The 13,705-nt window shown below is 47.2% G+C and overlaps 1 protein-coding gene across 5 annotated transcripts in view; it reads left to right on the top strand.

The window, feature by feature from the left end:
- Nucleotides 1–13,705, top strand: part of NIN (ninein) — a 115,275-nt gene that overhangs the window by 36,873 nt on the left and 64,697 nt on the right. For all 5 annotated transcript variants that reach the window (XM_033161352.1, XM_033161506.1, XM_033161413.1 and 2 more), the window contains one exon: nucleotides 8,186–8,355. In XM_033161352.1, coding sequence (XP_033017243.1) covers nucleotides 8,186–8,355 — 170 coding nt within the window. The remainder of the gene's footprint in view (nucleotides 1–8,185; nucleotides 8,356–13,705) is intronic.

The following is a 13,705-nucleotide window of genomic DNA, read 5'->3' as shown; positions in this document are numbered from 1 at the left end:
CAGCCCTGTTTAGGGAAGCTTTTAACATTTGATTAATCATTGTGTTTATTGTATTTTAATATTCTGCTGGAAGCCGCCCAGAGTGGCTGGGGAAACCCAGCCAAATGGGCAGGATATAAATAATAAATTATTATTATTATTATTATTATTATTATTATTATTATTATTATTATTATTATTAAATCTAAAGCTTTTTAAAAAACAACAACCTCAAGTTGGTGGCCATCACTGCAACCATGGCCCACTTTCCAGTCAAATGATTGATCAGGTAGGGTGTGATTTGCATCCCTATTATTTATTTATTTAGGGTATTTTGGGGAGTCCATAAAAATGTGCTTGTGAGGATGGGTCAGGCATCCAAACTGTGGGTTAGCCACCCCTGCTTAGAACCATAATTGGAAGAGGCCTTGAAAAAGGGCTGCCCAGTCTCACCCACTGTTAACTGCAGGATCTGCCCTGCAGGGCAACTACAGCATCCCTGACAGGTAGGCCACCCAGGCACAAGTCAGATACCTCCAGCGGAGGAGGGCCCACCACTTCTCATGGCAGTCAGTTCCACTGTCGCACAGTTCAGCGAGTGCTACTGAAGTCGTCGGGGCTTACTTGTGAGCAGACGTGAATGAGATTGTACTGTGTAAAGATACCCGCTTGCCAGTGTGGTGTAGTGGTTAAGAGTGGTAGACTCATAATCTGGTGAACCGGGTTCGCGTCTCCGCTCCTCCACATGCATCTGGTGGGTGACCTTGGGCTACTCACACTTCTCTGAAGTCTCTCAGCCCCACTCACCTCACAGAGTGTTTGTTGTGGGGGAGGAAGGGAAAGGAGAATGTGAGCCGCTTTGAGACTCCTCCAGGTAGTGATAAAGCCGGATATCAAATCCAAACTCTTCTTCTTCTTCTTCTTCTTCTTCTTCTTCTTCTTCTTCTTCTTCTTCTTCTTCCCTTTCTTTGAGAGCCAGATGAACCAGCCTGCTTGGCTGTTTGAGGCTCCTGAGCAGAGTTTCCTAAACTTGGGTTCCCAGCTGATTTTGGACTACAACTTCCATCATTCCTAGCTGGAAAGACCTGTGGTCAGGGATGATGGGAGTTATAGTCTGAAAACAGCTGGGGGTCCGAAAAACGGCTGGGAAACACTGCTCTTGAGTTATTTTTGCAGCATAACAAAGAGCACATGCTGAGCCAGGCTCTCGATCCCTCTAGTTGAGCGTTACCTACACTGGCAGGCAGCAGCTCTCCAGCGTTTCTGACCAAGCCCTGCCTGGATATGCTGCCAGGGATTGAACATTTCTGCATACAAAGCAGGTGATCTACCTATGGAGCCCTGCCCTTCCTCTAAGCAGCGTACCTGGGAGAGTGTTGCTACTAAAACAGCTACCCAGGTGTACCAACCCTGGCCACGGTTCACAATGACAGGAATGTGCACAGAGGATTTTCTTCTGCCCAGTTCCCAGGGCTACAGGCGCATGTCTGTGCTTGCAAAGCAAACATTTTTAAAAACTGACTTGGTTTAGTCACGCAAAACAAATACCGTGCTTCACTGCAGGGTAACTGAAGGAGACATCGCCGGCGAGAGCCACTGAAGCACAAAATACGGAGCTACTCCAGCTTCTGTTTCTCTTCTGTTTTCCATCTAACTTGCCGATGCATTTAGGAAAAAAAGTGTTTGAACTTCTGCAACTTTTAGTGAAGAGATGCAGAGATGGGCAGCCTGTTTGGCAAGGCTTGGGGGGGGGGTGATACCAAACTCTCGGTGGTGGGTGATTTGTCTACCTATTGAGGTGCTGGTTTGAGCAGGAAGAACAATGATAGGGAGTCTCTGGCCCACGGTCCTAATTTGCATCTCGAGGTTGTTTTCTTCAAGGTGCACCTTCTTGCCCTTCTGTTGGTGTCCCTAGATGATGTGAGCTGTGGGGCAGGTAAAGGTGTGGAACACACCTTAATGGCCGCACCTGTATAGACCCAAGTCCTTTCCCTGAGTGGTTCGATTTCAGGGGGTGCAGATTAAGTAAAAGACTTCAGCCAGCTCCATGGTGATTGACAGTTGGCCGATGTGCCTCTGGGTACCAGTCACCGGGAACCATGTGCAAGAGAGGGCTTCTTAAGGACATCTTGGGGAAAATGGGATGCCAGCCTAGAGACATGTTCTAGGCCTTTTAAACTGTGAATGTGGCAAATGATTATCATCATTTTCCTGTGCTTTTTTCTCGTTGACAGTGTGATTTTATTTAATGATATAAGGCTGCAGTCCTAACCCCATGGCGCTGTGGTCTAAACCACTGAGCCTAGGGCCTGCTGATTGGAAGGTCGGTGGTTCAAATCCCCGCGACGGGGTGAGCTCCCGTTCTTCAGTCCCAGCTCCTGCCCAGCTAGCAGTTCGAAAGCACATCAAGTGCAAGTAGAGTACTTGTTTCAGCTGCAGGAGGCTATCATAGCTGCATCTCTGGAACAGAAGAAAACAATGTTTTCAGACAACTTAAAAATAAAAAAATCCTTCCAGTAGCACCTTAGAGACCAACTATGAGCTTTCGTGTGCATGTATCTGAAGAAGTGTGCATGCACACGAAAGCTCATACCAAGAACAAACCTAGTTGGTCTCTAAGGTGCTACTGGAAGGAATTTTTTAATTTTTTATTTTGCTTGGTCTCCCAGGTCCTAGTCCAGCACTTGAACCAATACACCACACTAATATTTGTATAATAAAACAAGTAATAACTGAAGCAAAGGCTTTGGTTCCATAACCAGCCTCCAGGACTTCTGTTACTGAATTTTCCTTGCCTTTCTCTGCCTAGATATCCCAGGCCCTTTGCAAAAAGAGTCTGCAAGGCAGCGCTTTGAATGGGGCTTCCCGGTCAATTGGTTTTCAGGTCTTGCAGCGCCCCTTTCAAAGTGCTGTCCTGTAGAGCACTTTGCGTAATGATTTGCAGGCCCCACCAGTCAGCTGACCAGCAGGTGCCTGCAAAAAAAAAACCCTTTTGGGTGAGCCATGAGCCATGTCTTTACCTTTCCTGCACCAGACATCGTATCTGACATCAGGTGTCAGGTAGGTCGGCATGGCTTGGCCCAAATGGCCTCGTGGGCCAACTAGGGAGGCCTGCAGGTCAGAAGTTCCCCATTCTGGTTTTAAGGATTTTAAGGATAACATGCTATGTTAAAAAGAAGAGAATGAAACACAAACTCGCCCCTTTGGGTCTTTTGACATTACAATTGTGCCGTTTATTTAAAAATAAAGGGGGAAAAAACATGAAGCTGCCTTCGCACCCTAAGGTGGGTGTGCATTTCAGAAGCGCAAACACTCCCGGGCTTCAGAAATCGAGCCACTTTCAGGTTTTATTACAATCCGCCGGTCTACGGGTTTTGTTAAATAAATAATCAGAAATCAAGAGCGTCTCTATTCCACAGACACACACCGCCGCTCAAATCTGAGTTGTGTGTATATGTGCAAAGAAAGTCAATATGAGGTTTCTTTCCACCACCCCTTGTAGAGAAGCCTTGCATCTGATGTCGATACATAACAAAGCATAGCCCCTGGCAATGGCTGGTTGTGGGGGGCGAGCAGTCAGGCGGGCGAGGGGAGGGGGGCAGGTTACAGCTCACAGCTCTCCGCCTACTGAAGACTGATTCCCTTCATTGTTTTTGTGTTTTTTTGATATTTTTATTATAGATTTTGCAAACACAACAAAAAGTCAAACGCAAATACAAACTTAAATAAAGTTATATACAATAATTATTTTGATTATATGCGTCATATTGGGAAAATATGATTCCCTTCATTGAAGGGAGTCAGCCGCAACATCTGCGGGATCCACAACAGCCCAGGGCCTCTGATATCCAGAGTGCTCCCCCCATTTTTTAATGGCTGCAGACTTTGGCTTGAGCCATAAAAATTCATGCATAGCCAACGGCATTGAGGTTGCCTTCAATGGGCCTATTCCTTCCAGACTTGCTCAGGAAGCTGAAGAGGCAAGAGGTTCTTGTGTGTGTAGAAAATGATCTTCTTTTATTTATTTATTTATTAATTTATTAATTTATTTATTTATTTAGCTGTTCGGTTCCAATTACGCATTGCTTTCCGTAAAATATCTCGGAGCGTTCTCGCATCAAAAAGCAACAGCGAGCGCCATTCCAGACGTCAACAAAACCAAAACCGCGATTTTGAAATCCACCGCGGATACAGAGCGGGGAGATAGTCGTTTGTATTTATTGTTATGTTTCCAAGGTTTCGTGCCTGTCCTTCATCGACGGACTGCAGCAGTTAAAATCGAGGAAAAGGATTCCAAACAAAAGCAGCGCAGTAGAGATCAAACAAAACAGGAGATGTGGCCCACCACAAAAACTCCTTAATAAGGTGTGGGGATTGTGGATTTAAGCCAGGATCTATCCACATCTTGTGCCCCTCTTTGTGCCCCGACTGGGCCAGGCTAGAAGACTGGAACACCTTCAGCTGAATCCGCATAACTGGACTCACAACGGTGTGTCATGAGCACCTGCACTAACTCCAGAGGTCTAATAAATGCCGTGGCTACGTTAACTTGAAACAGTTCTTCTTTATTTCTACAAGCTACAATATATACAGATTATACAGCCTGTGTGGCTAAGTTCCTTCCACACACTTGATCTACAGCAGAGATAGAATAGACTAGCTAGACAAGACAAGACTGACAAGTTAAATAGGGAGATCAAAGACTCAGTTCCCTCCCCCTTCACTGGCAGCTGGAGATTTCAGGGATTGAACCTGGAAACTTCTGTATAATAATAATAATAATAATAATTTATTTAGTTCTGGGCACCATAGTTCAAGAAGGATACTGACAAGCTGGAAAGTGTCCAGAGGAGGGCAACCAAAATGGTCCAAGGCCTGGAAGCGATGCCTTATGAGGAACAGCTTAGGGAGCTGGGTATGTTTAGCCTGGAGAAGAGAAGGTGAAGGGGTGATATGATAGCCATGTTCAAATATATAAAAGGATGTCATATAGAGGAGGGAGAAAGGTTGTTTTCTGCTGCTCCAGAGAAGCGGACACGGGGCAATGGATTCAAACTACAAGAAAGAAGATTCCACCTAAACATTAGGAAGAACTTCCTGACAGTGAGAGCTGTTCGGCAGTGGAATTTGCTGCCCAGGAGTGTGGTGGAGTCTCCTTCTTTGGAGGTCTTGAAGCGGAGGCTTGACAGCCATCTGTCAGGAATGCTTTGATGGTGTTTCCTGCTTGGCAGGAGGTTGGACTGGATGGCCCTTGGGATCTCTTCCAACTCTAGGATTCTAGGATTCTATCTGGTTGGCCACTGGGAGAGCAGGATGCTGGACTAGATGGGCCATTTGGTCTGACCCAGCGCAATATTTCTCCTTTTGCAGTTGACCTCTTCAGATTGTAGAGGGGGCTCCTGTGAGTCAGTGCTCTTCTGTGGGGAGCGACAGAGAAGGAATCCAGTGTGTCAGGATGAATATAAGGCTAGCAGGATTTTTCTCCCTGTTTTCTAGATTTATCTGGAAAGGTGCATGCATGTGTGGGCTTTATGGAAGAGCATTCAGTCACCTGGCTTACTAGTCATACATGTGGCTTGCTAGCAGTACATGGCTGAAGGGATCTAGGGGTCTTAGTGGATCACAAGCTTGACAGGAGTCCACAGTGTGACACTGCAGCAAAAAAAGCTAACACCATTCTAGGCTGCATCAACAGAAGTCTAGGGTCCACATCAAGGGAAGTAATAGTCCCAATCTATTCTGCCTTTGTCAGACCACACTTGGAATATTGTGTCCAGACCTGGGTACCACAGTTTAGGAAGGGTGTTTAGAAGCTGGAAGGTGTGCAGAGGAGGGTGACCAAGATGATCATGGGTCTGGAAACCCAGCCTTATGAGGAACAGTTGACAGAGTTGGGGGTGTTAAAGGCTGGAAAAGAGGAGACCAAGAGGAGATAAGATAACCATCTTAAAATATCTAAAGGCTGTCACATGGAAGATGGCACAGGCTTGTTTTCTCCTGCTCTGGAGGGCAGGACTCGAACCCGTGGCTTCAAATGACGAGAAAGGAGATTCCGACTAAACATTTGAAAAAACTTTCTGACAGTAAGAGGTTCTTTCTCAGTGGAACAGACTCCCACGAGAGGTGGTGGACTCTCCTTCCCTGGAGGTTTCTAAGCAGAGGTTGGATGGTTATCTGTCATGGATGCTTTAGCTGAGATTTCTGCATTTCAGGGGGTTGAACTATGGGACCCTTGGGGGTCCCTTCCAACTCCACAGTTCTACGATTCAATGTGGACCCCCACTTGTAATCTGAATAGGTGCAGGCAAACTCATTCCTTCAGTATCTTTAAAGTTGGTGTCATAAGGGGATTCTGGCATGACTTAACAGGACTTATTTTGTTGCTTTAGCTGAAGAAAACCTGGGCTAGGTCTCGCAAGGAGGTCTGTTGTCACAATGCCCTGGCAATCCCCCCCCCCCGATCTCTCCTGGCACAGCAAACACACACACACACACACACACACACCATGGTGGGTTAGCTTCTCTCTGCTTTGGAGAAATCCAATTGCGCTTTGCTGTAATGAAATAACTCCCCACCCCCACCCCAATTTTTCAAGGCAAAACAAGAAAATGAACGGGCCATAGAGAATCTACCAGAGCTAACATGGCAGAGAGAGTCTGTAGGCTAGCAATTGCCAACAGCCCAGCTTTAATGGTGATGATAAGGTTTGCTTTTGTTCTTCTGCGTCTTATTTAATCAGCCTGTCTCGTTTCTGATTTTCCCTATCTGTGCACTTCATCATATGGCTTTCATGTCCAGGCTCCAGCTGCAGGAAATCTTGTTAAAATTGCCTTGTTCAAACACCCGCACGCACGCCTGCGTTCCCCAGGGTTTGCAATATGCATGGATGGGGTGCAAGTCCAGGGAAGTCGAGGGGGGGAGAGAGAGAGAGAGAGAGAGGATATCAAAGGGTTCCTGGTCCTGTGTATTTTATAATTCATTGCATAGCTAAGCTGCCGAATACATTTGCACTAACAAGCTCTGAGAGGGAATTTGTATAAAAAGGGATAGCCAAGGCGACACTGGAGGGGCTCTCAGCCTGGGCTTCCAAAGGATTTCTCGGAGTATTCTAATATGTGCCTCGTCTTTCTGTCTCCTCATCTCATGCTGTTGAATCCTTGCAATTTTACGACCGGTTTAATTTTTTGCCCTTTTGCTCTTTGGAGAGGCCCGCAGAATAAAACCATTCTTAAAAACATCGGATTTCCACAAAAAGCCTAGCGGGGAGAAAAGTAGGTTGCAGCCACAACAGCATGAAGGGCCAATAACAGGGTCCAAGGCCTGGCTGAATAAAAACGCCTTCGCCTGATGCAAAAAAAAAAGATGTTGGCTCTGGGGAGAGTGTCAAATTTCTCCTGAGGTTTCTTGCAAAGTGAGGCCAACCATACGCTGGTGCAGAAAAGTAGCTTGGTTGCTCCAAGTGCTTGTTTGGTAAACAGGAAATCCTGGGTTCAGATCCCGGTGGTGTCTGTTGGTTGGGCTGTAGCTCGTTTTGGAAGCACCTGCTTTGCGTTGCAGAAGTTGCACCGTTCAGTTCCTGGCATCTTCAGGTACGACTGGGAATGTCTGCTGCCTGCAGCCCTGGAGAGTAACTGCCAGTCAGTGCCTGCAATACTGAACTAAGTGGACCCAATGGCTTGACACAGTATAAGGAAGTTTCTTCTGTTCCTAGAAAACTCTTGCATCCCTCCCAGGGCGGGGGGCCTCTCTTGTTTCTTTCCGAAGCACACATTACCTAACTTTTAAAGCCCTAAACGGCCTCGGTCCTGTATACCTGAAGGAGCGTCTCCACCCCCATCGTTCAGCCCGGACACTGAGCTCCAGCTCCGAGGGCCTTCTAGCGATTCCCTTGCTGCGAGAACTGAGGTTACAGGGAACCAGGCAGAGGGCCTTCTCGGTGGTGGCACCTGCCCTGTGGAACGCCCTCCAACCAGATGTCAAAGAGAAAAACAACTACCAGACTTTTAGAAGACATCTGAAGGCAGCCCTGTTTAGGGACGTTTTTAGTATCTAACGCTGTATTAACATTCGTTTGGGAGCCACCCAGAGTGGCTGGGGAAGCTCAGCCAGATGGGCGGGGTACAAATAAATTATTATTATTATTATTATTATTATTATTATTATTATTATTATTATTATTATTACATCTCCGTCTCTTGCTTGCAGATTCTTCCCCAGAAGCCCAACCCAAATACATCAAAGGCGGGAAGCGCTATGGGAGGCGATCTCTGCCAGAGTTTCAGAAATCCGTGGAGGACTTTGCAGAGGTGACAGTGATCGAGCCTCTGAATGAGGAAGCCCAGACATCTTGCATCTCCAACAATGACTGCGAGGAGGTAAAAGATTTCAATAGCAACCTTGGTGGATAAAGAGAGTCGAGATGGGAGCTCAGATTGAAAGAGGGAGTGTGTGTGTGTGTGTGTGTGTGTGTGTGTGGATTGGTCCCTGTCCCTGTGTGCATTTAAGGTAGTTTATAGTCTCCAATTGTTGTGTCAAGTTTATCACCCTGTTGACAGAACGATATTTAAACCCCCTGGAGGCCTACCTCTTTATGTGGCGGTTTGCTTGTTTCTGACACGATTGGTCTTGAGCAAAAGCATATAGAAGAGGGGATATCATATAATTGTAGCGTTGGAAGGGACCCCAAGGGCCATCTAATCCAACCCCCTGTAATGCAGGGAGGACTGAGAATTACTCCCGACAAGCATGTGTGAAACCAGTTGCTTTTGTTTTTATTATTTATTCATATACCGCCCTATACCTGGAGGTCTCAGGGCGGTTCACAAAAAAGATCACAATATATAAAATCAAAATAAAAACAATAACCCAGTAATGTACGCCCCCCCAAAAGATATCTCGTTCCCCTGATATCTCGTTCCCCTTTCCCACCGCTGTGTGGTCCCAAGTCCTTTGCCTTGTTGCCATCTTCCAGTCTCCCATGACAGAATTTGCGTCGCTCAACAGTTTTGAATCTTGTATGCAGAGGCCTCTTTTTTAAACAAAGGGCAGAAAGGTCTGTTCTTGTTGCCCCCCCCCCAGCCACCCATCTTCTCTTCCTTAAAGAGCAACAAAGCTGGGCCTTCCCCATCATATTACAGTTACCGTATTTTTCACTCCATAGGGTGCACCGGACCATAGGGCGCACCTCGATTTTAGAGGAGGAAACAAGAAAAAAATATTTTTCTGGTTTTCCTCCTCTAAAAGCCCTGTTTTTTTTGAGGATCAGCTAAAAGTTTTGCAGCTTTTTTTGCAAAGGGGGGAAAGCAAAGCTCCTTTTGCAAAGGGGGAAAAGCAAAGAGGAAAAGCCCCATTTTTATGGGGTTCAACTCACATTTCTGCAGCTTCTAAAGGAAAGGGAGCCTTTTCTATAGTTTCCAGACAGATAATCTAATCAGCCAGTCACATGTTGCTAGGGAAACAAACAACCTCCCTCTGCAGCACATTCAACAATGGAGGGCGGGACCGAAAGGGAGCCGGGACTCTTATCTCTCTCCCGATCTCTTGCTGATCAGCTGCTGAGCGGGGTCCTTTCAACACCCCCTTTTCTCTTTGTAAAATAAAAAGCACGATCCTCTTTTGGCCCCTGGGCAATTCAGCTCCAGGGACCACCATTCGCTCCATAAGACACACAGATATTTCCCCTTACTTTTCAGGAGGGAAAAAGTGCATCTTGTGGAGCGAAAAATATAGTAGTTTTTCTTCCTAATGCCCAAGTGAAATGCCTGTGGTCATGACAAGTGGCAGGAACACAAGAAAGGCCTGCTGGATCAGGCCGATGGCCCATCTGGTCCAGCCTCCTGTTCTCACAGTGGCCGGCCAGATGCCTGCGGCAAACTTGCAAGCAGGATCCGAGCATAAGAGCAACTCTCTCCTCCTGTGGTTTCCAGGGATTCAGATTCTGACCGTGCAGGCAGAGCAATAGCCATCATGATGTTGGGTAGTTGCATTTTGGTTCGCCTCTTGTCTTAGGAAGTTAAAATTTGTGGGAATGTTAAGTGGGTGGCGCTGTGGGTTAAACCACAGAGCCTAGGGCTTGCCGATCGGAAGGTCGGCGGTTCGAATCCCCGCAATGACAGGGTGAGCTCCCATTGTTCGGTCCCTGCTCCTGCCAACCTAGTAGTTCGAAAGCACATCAAAGTGCAAGTAGATAAATAGGTACTGCTCTGGCGAGAAGGTAAACGGCGTTTCCATGCGCTGCTCTGGTTTGCCAGAAGTGGCTTAGTCATGCTGGCCACATGACCTGGAAGCTGTACGCCGGCTCCCTCGGCCTATAGAGCGAGATGAGCGCCGCAACCCCAGAGTCGGACACGACTGGACCTAATGGTCAGGGGTACCTTTACCTTTACCTAAGGATAATAGGAGAGGATATATTGACTAAATATTATCCTTCCTTCACTCACACTAGTGAGTCATGCAGCAGAGCAGATTCCCCTCAATAAAGCAGGAAGCTAGTTTGCAGATTCATTTGAATCTCTTAAGTTAAGAAATTCAGTCTGGCTTGATTAGACTGGATTATTCCTGGTGTCCCCCTTGATCCCTCTTAAAAGAATAAAGACACAAGAGTCTTTCCCTAAAAGTAACAAGAAGTTTCAGTTCACAGTATGATCCCTGAAGGCAGGCTTCAGCTTGTAGCTATAGAACATAGTGTGAGTTTATCCCATCTGGGGATTGAGCCCATGTGCTGCTGGCTGAGAGCCAGCAGACAGCAAAATATATTAAGAGAACAGCATCAATAAAACAAAATGGCTGCAGGAGAGCAGTATGGCACCAAGAGAGAGAAACATGAATATCTCCCCCCTCTGTAAAACTGCTGTGTGTGCCACAAAGGAGAGGGTGGGCTTAATAGGTCCAGAAGCTAACATGCGCATTCTGAGATGAGCCGCAGAGCTACTGTTGGGAGCGCAGAAACGGCTTGAGGATGCGAGAAAGCAGAGAGACTTTCTCCAGTCTTTGGAGACTTCAGCAGGTGACTCTTCATCATAGGTGTCAATCTCTGGGGCCAGGGGGAACCTTTGCAAACCAGAGGAACTGTTGTGGATGCCACATGTGAGCTGCAGCCACCCCCTCCACAGATCCAACCCTAACCCTACCCCAACAAAAAATCTACCCCCACTATGTGAGTAGAGTTGGCAAAAAAAACAACAGCTTTCTCTTGGCTAAAGTAGCTCATGTGTTTGTTTACCGAGATGGCAGGACAAGAAAAGTGTTGCGATTGGAGGGTGTTCCGAACAGATTGACACATTTAGACCATGCTGGCTCGGGCTGAGAGTCCCAGCTTCTGAATCAGTGAAAGGTGGTAATTGAGTTGTGGATGGGACACGGCCTTGGTGCCTGATAAGAATGTGTCATTTTGATGATGATGAGGAGGAGGAGGAGATTTCTTCCAGCTCCCTCAGGATGGCCTGATAAGTGCCGGTGCACGAGATCAATAGCTGGAAATAAATGTTGTGTGAGATCATTGGCCTGAATAGCTTTGCATTCGCACATGCGTGTAACTGCTTGATGTGGCAGGCACCAGGGGATTTGCTTGCAGGTGTGAGCAAGCCTTGAGGATTCTCTGACCTTGAGTTGGCACCTCTTAGTTTCAGTGGACTAATTTCATTGGACTGTGAATGCCTCGACAAAAAAGGGCATTGAAGAAACAATGCAATCCCTTTTAAAACCGGTGCATCTGAAAAGAAAGGTCTGTTAGCATCATTGCTAAGGAAATCAGCCCTGAGTGCTCACTGGAAGGACAGATCCTGAAGCTGAGGCTCCAAGACTTTGGCCACCTCATGAGAAGAGAAGACTCCCTGGAAAAGACCCTGATGTTGGGAAAGATGGAGGGCACAAGGAGAAGGGGATGACAGAGGATGAGATGGTTGGACAGTGTTCTCGAAGCTACTAACATGAGTCTGACCAAACTGCGGGAGGCAGTGGAAGATAGGTGTGCCTGGCATGCTCTGGTCCATGGGGTCACGAAGAGTCGGACATGACTAAACGACTAAACAGCAATAGCATCATTGCTGCACCCAAGGCATTTTTCCTCTCTTTTATGGACTTCAATTTCTATACCACCTAATTACAATCATCTCTAAGTGGTATAGTTTAGACTTAGGTCAGAGGTGTCCAAACTTTTTTTCCAAGAGGGCCCAGATTTGATGAAGTGAACATGTGTGTTGACCTTTTTTTAGGATGAAGTTGTTCAGCTTTTTTTAGGATGGAAGTTGTTGAGGTTTTTTTTAGGATTTTAAGGGACGCGGGTGGCGCTGTGGGTTAAACCACAGAGCCTAGGGCTTGCTGATCAGAAGGTCGGCAGTTTGAATCCCCTCGACGGGGTGAGCTCCCATTGCTGAATCCCTGCTCCTGCCCACCTAGCAGTTCGAAAGCACGTCAAAGTGCAAGTAGATAAATAGGTACCACTCCAGTGGGAAGGTAAACGGTGTTTCCGTGTGCTGCTCTGGTTTGCCAGAAGCGGCTTAGTCATGCTGGCCACATGACCTGGAAGCTGTACGCCGGCTCCCTCGGCCAATAAAGCGAGATGAACGCCGCAACGCCAGAGTCGTCTTTGACTGGACCTAATGGTCAGGGGTCCCTTTACCTTTGCCTTCTACCCCAGGAAATAAACTGCCACAGGGGCTGGATTAAACCAACCAGTTGGCAGGATTAGGCCCCCGAAACGGACTTTGGACACGCCTGATTTAGGTGGTGGCTTCTGTCTCTCTCTCCCTGATCTACTGATATCTATCATCTATCTATCTCAACTCACCAAAGTCCAGTACTGAGCACAGTTGGGTTGTAAGATCCCCATATCTGGAGTAGTCTTTGGGCCTTCAGATGAGAGATAAGTTGTGGCCAAGTGGTCTTTGAGTCTTTCCAACACTGGGCGGTATTCATTGCACTCTTTCTGCTTCCATGAAGATTTGTGCTTGCCCTGTGCAGATCTCCCCCTGCATGCACCCTGCACCCTCCTCGAATCTGATCTGGAAGATTTGGGGAACCCACAGAACAGATTTAGGGGTCGCGTGGGGAGAGGAGAAGGGGAGAAAGTTCTACTGCGCAAGTGTGAATCCTTGCATCGATGGCGCAAGTTATTTAGCACTATGCAGCCCACTGACGCTCCATCTGCGTCCCTCCAGTTTGGCATATTCCTTTCCCTCCGAAGCTGATCTTGTGTAAGCGGCCTTTACCAACCAGCGGGGTCTCTGAACAAGCCCTTGTAAAACTGGGTGAACAAGCCGGTTCTTACAGCTGTGCCCTCGATAATGGATTTTCTTCCCAACACGGAGAGACTAATCCATCTCCCCGGCAGGCCCCCGTGGACTGCGCTGACCTTGGAATTAATGGTGAGACGCCTCCCAGAGGGAGGCTCAGGCCGGGAGCCCCACGCTCTGAATTTTATTCCTCTCTCTGTTAGTTGTAAAAATGGGTGTAAAAAGGTTAGTCAATTAACAAGGCCAGTCAATTAAGGGAATTGGTCGGCGGCCACGTTCCCCCTCCAACCCAAGCAAGCTGGTGCCAGGCGATTGCCCCTTTCGCCCGGTGAGGATTTATTAAGCGCCTAATGAGATCTCATCAATACATCGTCGGAGGGACCCTCTGTTTCTTCCTCCCCAAATTTCATTTGGCAATTTTTAGACAAAGCAGCTGAAAATGTGCTGACCCCCCTTCTGTGAGTGATGGAGGATTGGGAGAGATAAGCGCCCT

This window comes from Lacerta agilis, chromosome 1 (genome assembly GCF_009819535.1).
Source record: "Lacerta agilis isolate rLacAgi1 chromosome 1, rLacAgi1.pri, whole genome shotgun sequence".
NCBI lineage: Eukaryota > Metazoa > Chordata > Lepidosauria > Squamata > Lacertidae > Lacerta > Lacerta agilis.
The sequence above is the reverse complement of the archived record's forward strand: the minus strand, read 5'-3'. Positions and strand labels throughout refer to the sequence as shown.